General features: G+C 43.4%; 1 protein-coding gene across 2 annotated transcripts in view; it reads right to left on the bottom strand.

Annotated features, from left to right (window-relative positions):
* The window catches only part of OTUD7A (OTU deubiquitinase 7A), a 403,690-nt gene that overhangs the window by 83,218 nt on the left and 306,806 nt on the right, over positions 1-13,666 (bottom strand). For both annotated transcript variants that reach the window (XM_027521231.1, XM_027521232.1), the window contains exon 5: positions 5,261-5,443. In XM_027521231.1, coding sequence (XP_027377032.1) covers positions 5,261-5,443 — 183 coding nt within the window. The remainder of the gene's footprint in view (positions 1-5,260; positions 5,444-13,666) is intronic.

The raw sequence follows: 13,666 nt of genomic DNA, 5'->3' as shown, positions 1-13,666 counted from the left end.
CTGCTGAAATTACTCACGCCAGCCAATCCTAAGTCTGTTTACCCTGCCTTGTCTTTCCCACTGAAACACAATGCAGGCTGCTGCCCTTGTTCTCCTCCGTCCCTTCTGCCTTCTGACCAACCCTGGTGCTTCACCGTGTGACCCTACAGGGTGTGCCATGCCTCCTGTGTCCAGGGAACCGTGAGTATAAGAACCTCTTCTTCTAGGACAGTCGTGTCCCTGTCTGTGTGTCTCATCATATTAAAACAAGTTCTGGGTACATTTTAAAGCAGGTAGACAAAAATCTTCCCGACCCAGGGATCGAACTTGGGTCTCCTGCACTGCAGGCGGACTCTACCGTCTGCGCCACCAGGGAAGCCAACTTTTCTAAATCTGGAATCTGGGAAAAGAGGAACTGCCCCATCCTTCAAGACCCAACAGTTTGCTTGAACACCCAAGGTAACATGAACCCACATTGTGGTGATGATATTTTAGGCTTTGTGGGCCATACAATTCTCAGTCACAACTACTCAATTCTGTCTTTGCAGCATGAAAGCAGCCATAGACAGTGAATAAACAATGGGTTCCAATAAAACTTTACTGAAAAAACAGGCAGTGGCCAGATGTGGTTCATGAGTTATTGTTGTTGATTTAGAATGTGGAGGGCTTGATCTTCCATTTTAGGAGACTGTGATTTCAGGAAGAATTCAATTAAAGGATATATATAGATCTAATTCAGAAACTACAATTTCTACTTGTTAAAAATATAGGGCATCCTTGGTGGTCCAGTGGTTAAGAAGCCACCTTGCAATGCAGGAGATGCTGGTTTGATCCCTGGTTTGGGAAGATTCCACATGCTTCAGGCCAGCTAAGCTTGTGTGCCATAACTAGTGAGCCCACAACTACTGAAGCCCACATGCCCTGGAGCCTATGTTCTGCAACAAGAGAAGCTACCACAGTGAGAAGCCTGCTCGCCACAGCCAGAGAAAGCCCACTCAGCAATGAAGACCCAGCACATCCAAAATTAAATAAATAAATAAAAATACACATGTTTGTTCACAAGGCTCAGTTAATGAAATTATGTTATGATAGACTTCTGTTTTTGTTTTTTTACTGATAATAGTAAGATCGTGGTAAGTATCCGTATAAGGCCCTGATTCTGCTAATCTGTCTGAAAACAGAGAGAAGGATCCTTCTAGCCCCTTCCTTGGAAGGATAAGATAATGGGTTAGATTGTTTGCTGCTCAGAAAGAGCAGGAACTGCCAAGTTGTCAGCTCTCTGGATTTCCAGTGCAGGAGAGATGCTGGGAGGCTGTCCGGTAAGGTGCTGAAGGAGCACACAGTCACAGAAAGGCCAAGCTAAATGATTAGAAGAGGTCAGATCTAAGGGCAGGATGAAGGAGAATTTAAGAGTGGGATAACAAGACGGCCAAGTCAGTGACCACACCTCAATATCCTCTTCCTAACCCACCCAGGGGGCCCACAGGAGTAGATGCGTGGGAATGAGCTGGGTTCCAGGGGTGAGGGCTGAGGGCGGGTGTTCTGGCTGTGCTTTTCCTCCCCCCAGCTAGCCCTGTGGGGGTAACTGCCTGAACCATCATCACCACAATGCAGGCCAGCCACTGCCATGGCCAAAGCCACTGGAGGAGCATCAGGGCAAATCTCGTGGAACTGGGCACCAACCACAACATGAACAGGTGGGCTGGCCCCAGGCCTTCTTTCTTTTCTCCTATACTCCCTGTGAGCTGACAGTTACAACAGAAAGTAGAAGCTCCTGCAAATGAGTAATTTCTAGAACAGAGGAGCTGAGAGGTTCCCTAAGCAGGAAAGCCAACTGTGGCAAAGAGAGCCAGTGGAGAACATTTTGAGCCCATATTAAAGCATTCAGAGCTAGCCACTTTGAGTGCACTTCCCTCCACGCTCTCGTTCAGAGGAACACAAAACAGAGCCCACGCCTTTGTCCTCTTCCCCCGATACCACGAGCTAAGATGGCTGGTAACTGCAAGGTACTGTGTGCTCACAGGCAAAACTTAGGAAACAGCTCAGCAGTGAGAACATGGTTATAGGAAGTTCACAAAGTACTTGGGCTGGAACGCGTCAGGAGAACAAGGTTTTAAAATACACTTAGTAGATATGTTCAAAGAGATGAAATATTACGATGTGAAATAATAAAAATAATGAGAAAGCGCAAATTTGGAATGAGAAATGCTGATCAACAGAATGGTTCACGTGAAGATGTTAAATTAGGATGTTAGAAGAGCATCTAACATCCAAATTAGGATGTTAGAAGAGCAAATCAAGGGAATCTCTTAGAAGACATGAAAATGAGATGCAAGAAGACAATGGAGGAGGGGAATGGTTTTAAAGGAAAATAATTTGGACCCAGAGTGTTATTCCATCAAACGAAAATTTAAGTACATCATGTAAACATCTTTAGGTTCTGATGGCCTTAGGAGACTGATCAGGCAAAATTTTTTTTAGAAAAGTCTTTGGAAAAGTATTCTTTTAGCAAAAGATAAATGTAAGTAAATAAAGAAGTTGACTGTTGTCTAAACAAGCAATAAAAAGAACCTAAATATAATTGAGGGTACATGGAGGTAGGAAGGGAAAAGATAAAAACAGGGTGAAATATGGCTGCTGATAAGTTCTAACAATTAATAGAGATAAAACCTAAATATAGGTTTTAATAGGACAGAGGTAACTATAACATGAAGGAGAATATATAACTTTCAAACTAGTTGAAAAATTTACTTAGCCAGAAAAGACAGAAAAGGAGAAAAACACATACAAAGAAAGCATGGCAAATAAAACGCAACATAAAGAAGCACAGATAGGACAATAATAAAAATAAAATAAGTAGATTAAATTCACTGCTTAAAAGACAGACTCTTGGATTGAATAATAGAGTGATACTTGATGATAAATTACTTGTAAGAATTATATTTGATATACAAGGATAAAGAAAGGTCGAAAAAATGTTATTCCAGGCAAATATGAACCAAGAGAAAGGCAGGGGAGAGGCTTAATGTCAACTAAAACAGATTTAAAGATAAAAATTATATGGGACATAGAGATACTCTATATATTGTTAAAAAGCACATTAGAGCCAGATGACCTCACAATTATGAATGCATACACACCCACAAATACAGCCCAGTAGTGGAAAGAGAAGAAAAGCTAAGAGAAGAAACAGATAATGAGCATTAAACTTTCTAACTCAAACTTGGCTTTTCTGGACAACAGAGTAAGTAAGCATAGGACAATAATCCAAGATAGAGTTTCCAATATAGCCTGAATAATCAGGTTGAGCTAACAGAAACAAACAGCAATGACTCAACAGCATGGGAAGGCTGACCTAAGGCCATAGGAGAATAAGAATCCATTGTGTAAATATTAAGAGGAGTATTAAATCATTTCAGATCTTATGACTGTATATGTAGAAAATGCAAGAGACTCTCTGAGAACAACTATATTAATAAGAGAATTTATGACATGACTGGATAAAAAATAGATTGCTTTTCTCTGTGCCTAAACTCTTAACAGAATGTGAATAAATGGAGTGGTATATGCAATATTCTTGAGTGGAAAAACAGTATTACCATATACTAATTATCCCTGAAATAAAATAAAAACCCAATCTACTTCCAATCGGTATTCCAATTTTAAGATTAATATGGTAGAATAAATATCCAAAAATAGTGAAAAAGTTTTGAAAAAGAACGGCAATAAAGGAACTAGCCTTTGCAGAGTGATACTATACGAACCTGTAAGAGTCAAGTATAGCAGGCTGGGTGGTCACAGATTCCAGAAACAGAGCCAAATACATTTTTTGCTACGTTAATGTACAGCCAAGTTGGCGTGTTAGTTCAGTGGGAAAGGGATGCTTTACTGAATAGATATGCTAGACTATCTCATTCTCAATCCAGAGAAGCAAAACTAGATTCTTAGCTATTATTTATAAAAATTTCAAATTGCTTATAAGACCTAAGAACAACATTTAAAAAACAAATACAATAAAACATGACAGTAACTTTGAATTTCAGGAGAATTTCTAAAGAAAGGGAGAGGTTACCCATTAGTCATGAATGTATAGTAATATAAACATTTTGTAAGGCAGAATTTTCTGTGAATAGTGACAAAGCAAATAATACTGTGGGATGTATATATATGTGTATATACACATATACGCAAAATATATTTGTAGTTTAGTCTTCGTTATAAAGAATGCTACAAATTGATAAGAAGAACGCAAACAAAATAATATAAAAACGGGCAAAGTACGTGAATAAGTATATTACAGAGGAGGAAATCCAACTGGCTAACAAGCAAATGACAAGATGAAACTATTTTTTACCCTGCCAAGTAGAAAAACAAAGTAGTAAAACCATCATGAGAACGCCCAGTCCTGGCAAAATGAAGGGAACACCCAGTTTTCATACATGGTGAACGGAAATGTGTTTGGGAACCAAGTCCTGAAGTTATTAAACAAAAAAACATATGTGTTGGTACAGCAAATCCACCTTGGAAATGCCCACCGATAGAAATAAAAGCACCAGGACGTACAAGTTATGGTATAAAGTTTATTATAGCAGCGCCTATAGTGTCAAAAAACCACCACTAACAACAAAATCTAAGAAAAGACAGAATCACCATGAAGAGACATGGTTTAGAAAAATCGTATACTACGGTGTAAACTATGAAGAGAGTACGATCGTGACTTACTGCTCAAGGAAACGAGCACTCTGCCAAGAGCAGTACGTGCATCCGACTCGGGTGTGTTTGCATTCCCAACAAGCAAAGTAAGAAGGAGCAGAAGGAGCAGAATAGGATGGGGCCACTGGTTCATCTCCGGGAGGTTTGGAAGATGTGGAGAAGAAAACTCTCACGTTTCCTTTATATATCTTTGTCACAATGAAATTTTCCCACTTTCGTAATTAAGACATGGAAAATGAAACGCACGGGAGAATGAACATCAGTGTTGAACAGGTTTGGAGGCTACGCCGCTTAGGAAATAGTTTTGAAAGGGTGAGAGACGTCCGGTTTGGGAAAACCAGAACTCCAGGAAGAATGGGGGATCCCAGAGAAGTGGACTCACTCTCCTCGCCCCTGAGGCAGGAGTGGAAGCTGTAAGCGACAGGGTGAGGCGTGGTGCCTGAAGAGCCCCATGTGCCTGCAGCTGGGAAAGGCGATGACCTCACCCTTCTGTGCACCCCTGCCCCAGCCCCCTTGTAAACCACGCTGGACCAGGAAGCTGGTGCCTGGCGGGCCCCGCAGCAGGTACCTTGGGCGATGTCGTCCTGCCTGGGCAGGCAGGGCCGCTCGGCCGTGTGCCCGGGAGGGGGTGGCTCTCGCTCAGGCTGTTTGGGGCACCTGCCCTCGTTGAACACAGGTGGCAGGTTGGCTGTGTGCACCTGTCGGAGCTGCTCATAGTCACTCAGAGCGGCCGTGAGGTCCCAGTTTTTGCCTGGAGATGAGAAATGACAAGAGATTACAATACTGATGCATGAATAATGGTCGCATGTTAGGAAAGAACCTTGCAAAGAAGGGTCTCTGTTAGCACCTGTTCACTCAAACTCCCCACCAGGAGTTCTTGTTTTTTTAAAAAGTGCTTTTCCTTTTTTGGTTTTTCACTCAATGGTTTTTAGTATAGTCACAGAGTTGTGCCACTATCCACATTACACAATCCCAGAACACTTTCATTACCCTTTTCAAAAAAAAAAAACAAAACCTGAAGCATAGTTGATTTACAGTGTTTCAGGTATAGAGCAAAGAGGCTGTTATACCTGCACAGATATAGGCCTATTCTTTTTCAGACTCCTTTCCATTATAGGTTATTACCAGATATTGAATATAGTTGCCTGTGCTATACAGTAGGCCCTTGTAGTTTTAGTTCTCATTTTTCGAAGGAGTAAAATGGTCGGATGTGTACTCTAAAAGCAGAATTTCTCACCCACGCCCGAGGTCCCTCTGAGGTACATGACGTACCTACTATCCTGGCCTTAGATTCATAGACCCTGCAGAACCTTCCATGCCTCTGAAAACCTAGTTGCAGAGCTTATTTTCCGAGGGAAGCAAAGCACAGAGGAAGAAAAAGTAAACAAAAAGAATTTCCACGTTTTCTTTGGGCTCTCGCTCAGTATTTTAGTGCTGCCTTGAAGCTTAGTTTGGAGAGGGCAGAGGCTCGGGGTGGGGGGTGCTCGCTGAGTGGGAGCTTTGGTGGGAGGCCACCTCAGAGCTCAGGTGATGAACTGGGTGGGGCACCAGGCAAGACAGCTCTGCCCGCCTTGGGCACACTTGGTGGGGATGGGTGCTGGGGGTTCACAGCACGAGGGGAAGCTGATGGGGTCTGGACTCAGAGTGGGAGCTCTGATCCCTGACTCTGAGATTTGGTGGACTTGCAATGGAAGGAAGGAGGTAGCGCACATTGCATCCGACTCCATTAGGCAACCATGTACTTTTTAAAGGCAAAGAATTAAAAGCTTAGCTCTAGTTTTAAAAAGCAAATAAAATCTTATCTTCTCCCAACTAACTTCAAAATGCAGGTATTTACTATATTGACTAATTAAGTGGTACAGACAACAGAACGAGGCTTTGAATGTCTAAAATAATATCTGAACATCTTCCTCTGGTCTTTCTAATTTATTTTTCCTGCCACAGACTTGATACTATCAATCAGAAAATGTTTAAATTCTATCATACAATCATTTACAATTTAATCCAATTTTTTTCTTTCACAGTCAGGTAACAAAGACACAACAGAAGCATCTTTGCATATCTCAGTGGGGAAGAAAAGCAAACGAAATCATTCAGGTTATTCAGCTGAACCTCAGCAAGGTCTGGGGGTGTTTTTGTAAGTGGTGACAGGTGGGAGTCCTTTGCGGAAGGCAGCCCCATTACCATTTGGTAGTTGTGTCACAGAAACCAGTTGAAGCAGAAATAAAAGCACTCTCTTTCACTCTTACATACAACTACCAATCACAGTGTACACATATTGCCTGCGTGGTCGCAAATGCAGTTTCTAGTCTAAGTGCTTGTGTCTATCAAATGGGCATCTGTGCTCCAGCGTGTGGTCTACCGAGGGCAGGACAGGCTCTGCCTTTAGGGACATTATTCCTTAGCAGGGGTGATGACCTGGGTGGGCACCTCGCTCTAAAGCAGGGCCAAGGGTAGCAAATGTCCCAGGAGGGCTGAAACTGTCGGGGAGAAAGGGCAGGGAGAGGGGAGGTGGAGGAGAGGCACTGAGAACGCAACCTTATCATGGAATGCAGACACGTTAATATGGGGGCATGTATTAGCAATGGCACCAGCCCCACAAATACTGGCTGTGAGGCAAACAGCCCGCGTGGAGCACTGAGTGAGCCAGGAATTTCATCGTCCCACAGCGCCACGGGGAGCAGGAATTGTTCTGGCTCCTCACAAACAGGAAGTGAGGCTTAGAAGGTTGCTGCACCACAGTGCATGCGAACCCTCCAATCTCATCTTCCCACCGACTGCATCTTCCTGCAGGGCTGTCCTGTACACAAGACCTGGTCCTAGCAGAGCTGTGCCCCACCCCAGCTCCTGCTCCCAGGAGCCAGCCAACTGTGCTTCTCCACCCTTGGGAAACAGTGTGTCCTGCTGTTACTACCCATGCCCGACAGGAGATCCTTCCAGAGCCCCTGATCTACGTTCCCATCACAGGTGATCAGGCTGGAGCATGAAGGCAGCATCCCAGAGATCATGCATAGCCTCTGTGGACCAGCGCTCCAGGGTGAGGGTATGTTCCTCCTGCATGCCTAGAGGATCAGCTGGGGTTATGCTGGGAAGCACGTGTCCAGCCATCAGCAAAGGCCAGTCCGCTCTGATCTCCTGCCCAGAGACCTCTCACTCGCTGAGTTTTCCTACTTGCTCTTGCCTCCATTGTATTCTCCCATCACTGCCCTGGACTCCTGCCCAGTTTGCTAAACACCTGTCATATCCTTAACCGGCAAGCATCCTGGTTCTAACCTGGGCCACACCTTTTAGCAAATGGAGATCCAGTAAGTATGAGGTGAGAGCGAAGACGGAGGGAGCAGCACTGTCCACAAATCACAGCTCCCAAATGAGCCCCAAGTGCGTGACTTTAAGATTTTAAAGAATTCAGAATTCCTCAGGGATCCAGGACCCCAGTGTCTATGCACGTGGAAAGGGTCCATGAGGCCACTGAAGGGGAAGCAAGCACGATGGACAGCAGATGGAGTCCTCAGAAGTTAAGGGGGTCTGAGATCTGCTTCCAGCTCTGCACAGTTCCAAAGACAGCTGCTCAGGACAACCAGGAACGCAGTGGTAACTTACAGACACGTGGACAGGGACGGATGCCCCAGGGATGGGCTTGACACTGGCGGGTCATACAGACTGTATCTAAAGACAGAAAATATAGTGGAGAGGGACAGGCTCCTGATGGCCTAGGAGTAGGGTTTGGTGCTCAGAGAGCACACCTTTCAAGATCCCCTTTCATCTTGTCCGCTCTTCAGTCTGGGAGAGTCCCAACAGATGTCACACGGAGGGAAGATGAGGTGAAAGGGCACAGAGGCCCACCACGGTGGCACCACCACAGTGATGGAGTGGGCTGAGGCCGGGCGGAACGCACAGCTGGGTGACTGGGGCAGCCACAGGCTACAAGCCCTGAAGCCAGCTCACTTGTTAGAGGAGGGTTCAGCAGAGCAGTAAAGAGCCCGGGCTTTGGGTCTGGCCCCACTCCCTGGCTACTTCCGTGACACGGGAAACCTCAGGTTACATTTCTGTGCAATTGGGATAATAAAATGCACCAAATGGAAGTGCCAAGGAGGGGTGAGTGCGGCGAGGAGACTGCATTTGTACAGTTCTGAGCACACGGACAGCTCTTCGTGTTGAGACTATTCATAACAAGCTTTCATTTATTATGAATAGTCTAACCTCTGTCACTTACAGTTGAAATCCAGCTTGCAAGTGACAGAACTGAGATTCAAATCCAGGTCTGTCCTGATCAAAGCCTAAGCTTCTGGGGGTTACAGTTCCCTTGAACCCGACCTTATTGTGGGTGTCAGGGCTCCTGGCCGCTGACCACCCTTGAAATCTCCCTCTCCTGTGCCCTCTCCTGTGCCATCATGACTCAGTAACAGGACTTTCCCTCCTTCCGGATCCTTTCACCCCAACCTTGCCAGTGTTTTCACCTGCTGGGTCTTTACTCTGCTCCCCACAGACTCACCTGTACGACACGGAATTCTCATTCATGTGTCACTCAGGCCATCCCCTGAACACTAGCAGGCCACCAGGCCACTAGGCAGACACCAGAAGGCCTCTGTCCAACATGACATCCTAACAGCCCCTGCGTCCTATGACTGAACACTCTGTCCCCATTGCTGGCTCCTCGCCTTTCCCTGCCCTTAGAGCACACTGATTCCCCCCACCCCCACCATTTTTCTTCTTGTTCTTTTTTCCTCTTAATTTATATCCCATTTTGAAGATTAAGTCCACCTCTATGGGAATAACCATAGGTCCAGTTATAGTCTGTATCCTAAGTTTCCAGGCCAAATGTTCAACAACGGCAGATGCTAGTCAATTATCCAATCAATATTCCCCTCCGATTCTTTACGTGCAGAATCCTGATTTGATTTGCAAGAGCAATTTGCACAGCTAGAAATAGTCTTTTTCTCCTGTAGCCGACCTGAGTTTCCAAAGATGTTCCAGCAGTATTGCTCCAAGGTCAGTATTTCTGGTAGGACAGTATCACTGTCTGCAGTTTCTCAACTTGAAGCCTCGAGCGGTGGAGGCAGTTGCCTGACAAATGTTTCCTCCTGGGCGCTGCCTCGGTTTGTGTTTGTTACCTGCAGGTGACTGGGTACCAGCAGGTACAGGTTTCACCTTCCAGCATAGTCTACTGGTGAGGTGCTTGTGTTTTACACTTCTAATTCATTTTGATTTTTGTCTCAACAGGAACATCAAGTGGGGTCTGATCTCAAGTTAAACACCGTATTTCATTTTGTCTCCTGAAGGGGTATGTATGCTTTAATTTAGCACTAAAGCATCACATCCATTAAGGAAAACAATGAAGCAGAAATGTATGAGCCCATGGGAAGCTGTGAAACAGGAACTGACTAAACTCAGGGGAGAAAAGTGGAAAAAAAAGAGTTAAAATAATTTCAGAGATGAAGTTCCATTATAAGGAAGCAGAGAGAAAACAGGTACAGCTACCACAGTAAAAAACAGAAAAATGAAAATTAGTAAAGTGAACAAAATGAGACAGAAATAAAGAAACAAAAGGTTATGGAGGAAATGGGAGACAGAGACTACAGGTGAAAGGAATGCCACACATACATCACTGGAGCTCAAAACAAGAAAGCTATGATTAAAAGGGAAAGCATTTTTCTTATCATATGGAAGTAATTTATTATTCCCTTATCATCAGGCAAACTCAACAAAATGGTATGCTAAAATGCAATGGTAATAAAATTTCATGAAACTTCAAGATAAGGAAAGCATTTGTCATGTGAAATCACATTGCCATGAACAGACACTGTGGTCCACATCTGGGTGCTTGTGATTCCCTTTTTGGCTGATTCTCAAAAAAAGAAATTTAAAACAATACATACTACCATGCCCATATATTATGCTTTATCTCATCATTTCAGAAAAATTGTGTGTGTGTGTGCGTGCTCAGCCATGTCCAACTCTTTGTGACCCCATGGAGTGTAGCCCACCAGGCCTCTCTGTCCATGGGATTCTCCAGGCAAGAACACTGGAGTGGGTTGCCATTTCTTCCTCCAGGGGAATCTTCCTGACCCAGAGATCAAACCCGTGTCTCCTGTGTCTCCTGCAGTGGCAGGCATATTCTTAACCACTGTGGAAACTTAATTCACACAAATGTACATATTAAACAATTTAAAATATACAAGCTCCACAATATCCTTTGATTAATTAAGAAGAAACAAAAACGGGATAGCCATCATCTCGTGATCCTGGGTACCCAATCAGGGAAAAGGGGAGGAAAATAAGGAGCAGAGGAGATGTCAGTTTCAGGAGAGAAATCTAAGCAATCACAGACTTAGCCTTTCAAAACAGAGAATTTCTAACATAAATACTTGATCTTAACAGATTGAAAGGCCACAAGAAGATTGCCCTAGTATAATAAAGAAATAAAAGGACAGTGTTCATGATATAGCCTTATAATATTATTATGTTTTAAAGATAAAGAGAATTATTTGAATATTTCAGCAAAAAGGAAAAACAATCAGGCTGATAACATAGTTCTTGGCAGCCAAATTCAATGCCTGAAGATACTGAAAGAAATAAAGAAGTGTGAGCTAAGAAATGTTTATACCCATCTAGGCTATTCTTTCATGGATAAAGGCTACAGACAACCCATTTAAAACAGGTATGAGTTCAGGAAATAACAGTCTCATGGATTGTTCTTGAGAAAATTAGGAGAAGATGAGTACCAGCCAGTCAAGAATGAATGGAGGTTTAGCAAAGGGAAATTTGAGGGAGCAGTAAACGTATTTAAATGTGCAGCCAAGTAAAAGCAAAGGCACAGATACAAATGACAGGAGAATATTCTGCCAAAACGAAAATGGTAGAAAGCAGAGGCCACCACAGTTGCCTCAGCTGTACTACATGGGAGTACAAGACAGTATTCAAAGTTGGAAGATCAAATATACACATCTGAACATATATAATTTGTTGTTGTTCAGTTGCTAAGTTGTGGTCAACTCTTTGGGACCCCATGAACTGCAGCACGCCAGGTTTCTCTGTCCTTCACTATCTCCTGAAGTTTGCTCAAATTCATGTCCATTGAGTCGGTGATGCCATCCAACTGTCTCATCCTCTGTTGCCCCCCTTCTCCTCTTGCCCTCAATCTTTCCCAGCATCAGGGCCTTTTCTAATGAGTCCACTCTTAGCATCAGGTGGCCAAAGTATTGGAGCTTCAGTTTCAGCATCAGTCCCTCCAATGAATATTCAGAGTTGATTTCCTTTAGGATTCATTGGTTTGATCTCCTTGCTGTCTGTCCATGGGACTCTCAGCACCACAGTTCAAAAGCACCAATTCTTCAGTGCTCAGCTTTCTTTGTGGTCCAACTCTGGCATCTATACATGACTACTGGAAAAACCATAGCTTTCACTAGACAGTCCTATGTCAGCAAAGCGATGTCTCTGCTTTTAAATATGCTGTCTAGGTTTGTTATACCTTTTCTTCCAAGAGGCAAACACCTTTTAATTTTCTGGCTGGAGTCACTGTCCGCAGTGATTTTGGAGCCCAAGAAAATAAAGTCTGTCACTGTTTCTATTGTTTCCCCATCTATTTGCCATGTCATGATGGGACTAGATGCCATGATCTTTGTTTTTTGAATGCTGAATTGTAAGCCAACTTTACACTCTCCTCTTTCACATTCATCAAGAGGCTATTTAGTTTTTCTTCACTTTCTGCTATTAATGTGGTATCATCTGCATTTCTGAGGTAACTGATAATTCTCCTGGCAGTCTTGATTCTAGCCTGTGCCTCATTCAGCCGTGCGTTTTACATGATGTACTCTGCATATATGTTAAATAAGCAGGGTGACAATGTACAACCTTGATATAGTTTCTCAATTTTGAACCAGTCTACTGGGTATATGTCCAGTTCTAACTATTGCTTCTTGACCTGCAAACAGGTTTCTTGGGAGTCAGGTAAGGTGGTCTGGTATTCCCATCTCTTTCAGAATTTTCCAGTTTGTTGTGATCCACATAGTCAGAGGCTTTAGTGCAGTCAAACAAGCAGAAGTAAATTTTTTTTAAATTCCCTTGCTTTTTCTATGATCCAGCAGATGTTGGCAATTTGATCTCGATTCCTCTGCCTTTTCTAAATCCAGCTTGTACGTCTGGAAGTTCTCAGTTAATGTATTGCTGAAGCCTAGCTTGAGGGATTTTGAGCAATACCTTGCTAGCATGTGAAATGAGTGCAATTGTGTGGCAGCTTGAACATTCTCTGGCATTACCCTTCTTTGGGATTGGAATGAAAACCGACCTTGTCTAGTGCTGTGGCCACTGCCGAGTTTTCCAAATTTATGACATACTGAGTGCAGCACTTTAACTGCATCATCTTTTAGTATTTTAAATAGCTCAGCTAGAATTCCATTACCTCCACTAGCTTTGTTTGTAGTGATGCTTCCTAAGGCCCACGTGACTTCACATTCTAGGATGTCTGGCTCTAGATGAGTAACCAACCATACCATCGTGGTTATCCAGTTTATTAAGACCTTTTCTGTACAGTTCTTCTGTGTATTCTTGCCACTTCTTCTTAATCGCCTCTGCTCATGTTAGGTCCTTTATTGTACCCGTCTTTGCATGAAATGTTACCTTGGTATCTCTAATTTTCTTGAAGAGATCTCTAGTGTTTCCTATTCTATTGTTTTTCTCTATTTCTTTGCAATGTTCACCTAAGAAGATGTTCTTATCTCTCCTTGCGGTTTCTGGAACTCTGCATTCAGTTGGGTATATCTTTCCTTTTCTCCTTTGCCTTTCACTTCTCTTCTTTTCTCAGCTATTTGTAAGGCCTCCTCAGATAACCACTTAGTCTTCTTGCATTTCTTTTTCTTGGGGATGGTTCTAGTCACCACCTCCTGTATAACAGTATGAACCACCATCCATAGTTCTTCAGGCACTCTGCCTACCAGATCTAGTCCTTTAAATCTATTTATCACCTCCACTATATAAT

Source organism: Bos indicus x Bos taurus, chromosome 21 (assembly GCF_003369695.1).
Source record: "Bos indicus x Bos taurus breed Angus x Brahman F1 hybrid chromosome 21, Bos_hybrid_MaternalHap_v2.0, whole genome shotgun sequence".
Taxonomy (NCBI): Eukaryota; Metazoa; Chordata; class Mammalia; order Artiodactyla; family Bovidae; genus Bos; species Bos indicus x Bos taurus.
This window is presented reverse-complemented; position numbering and strand designations above follow the sequence as displayed.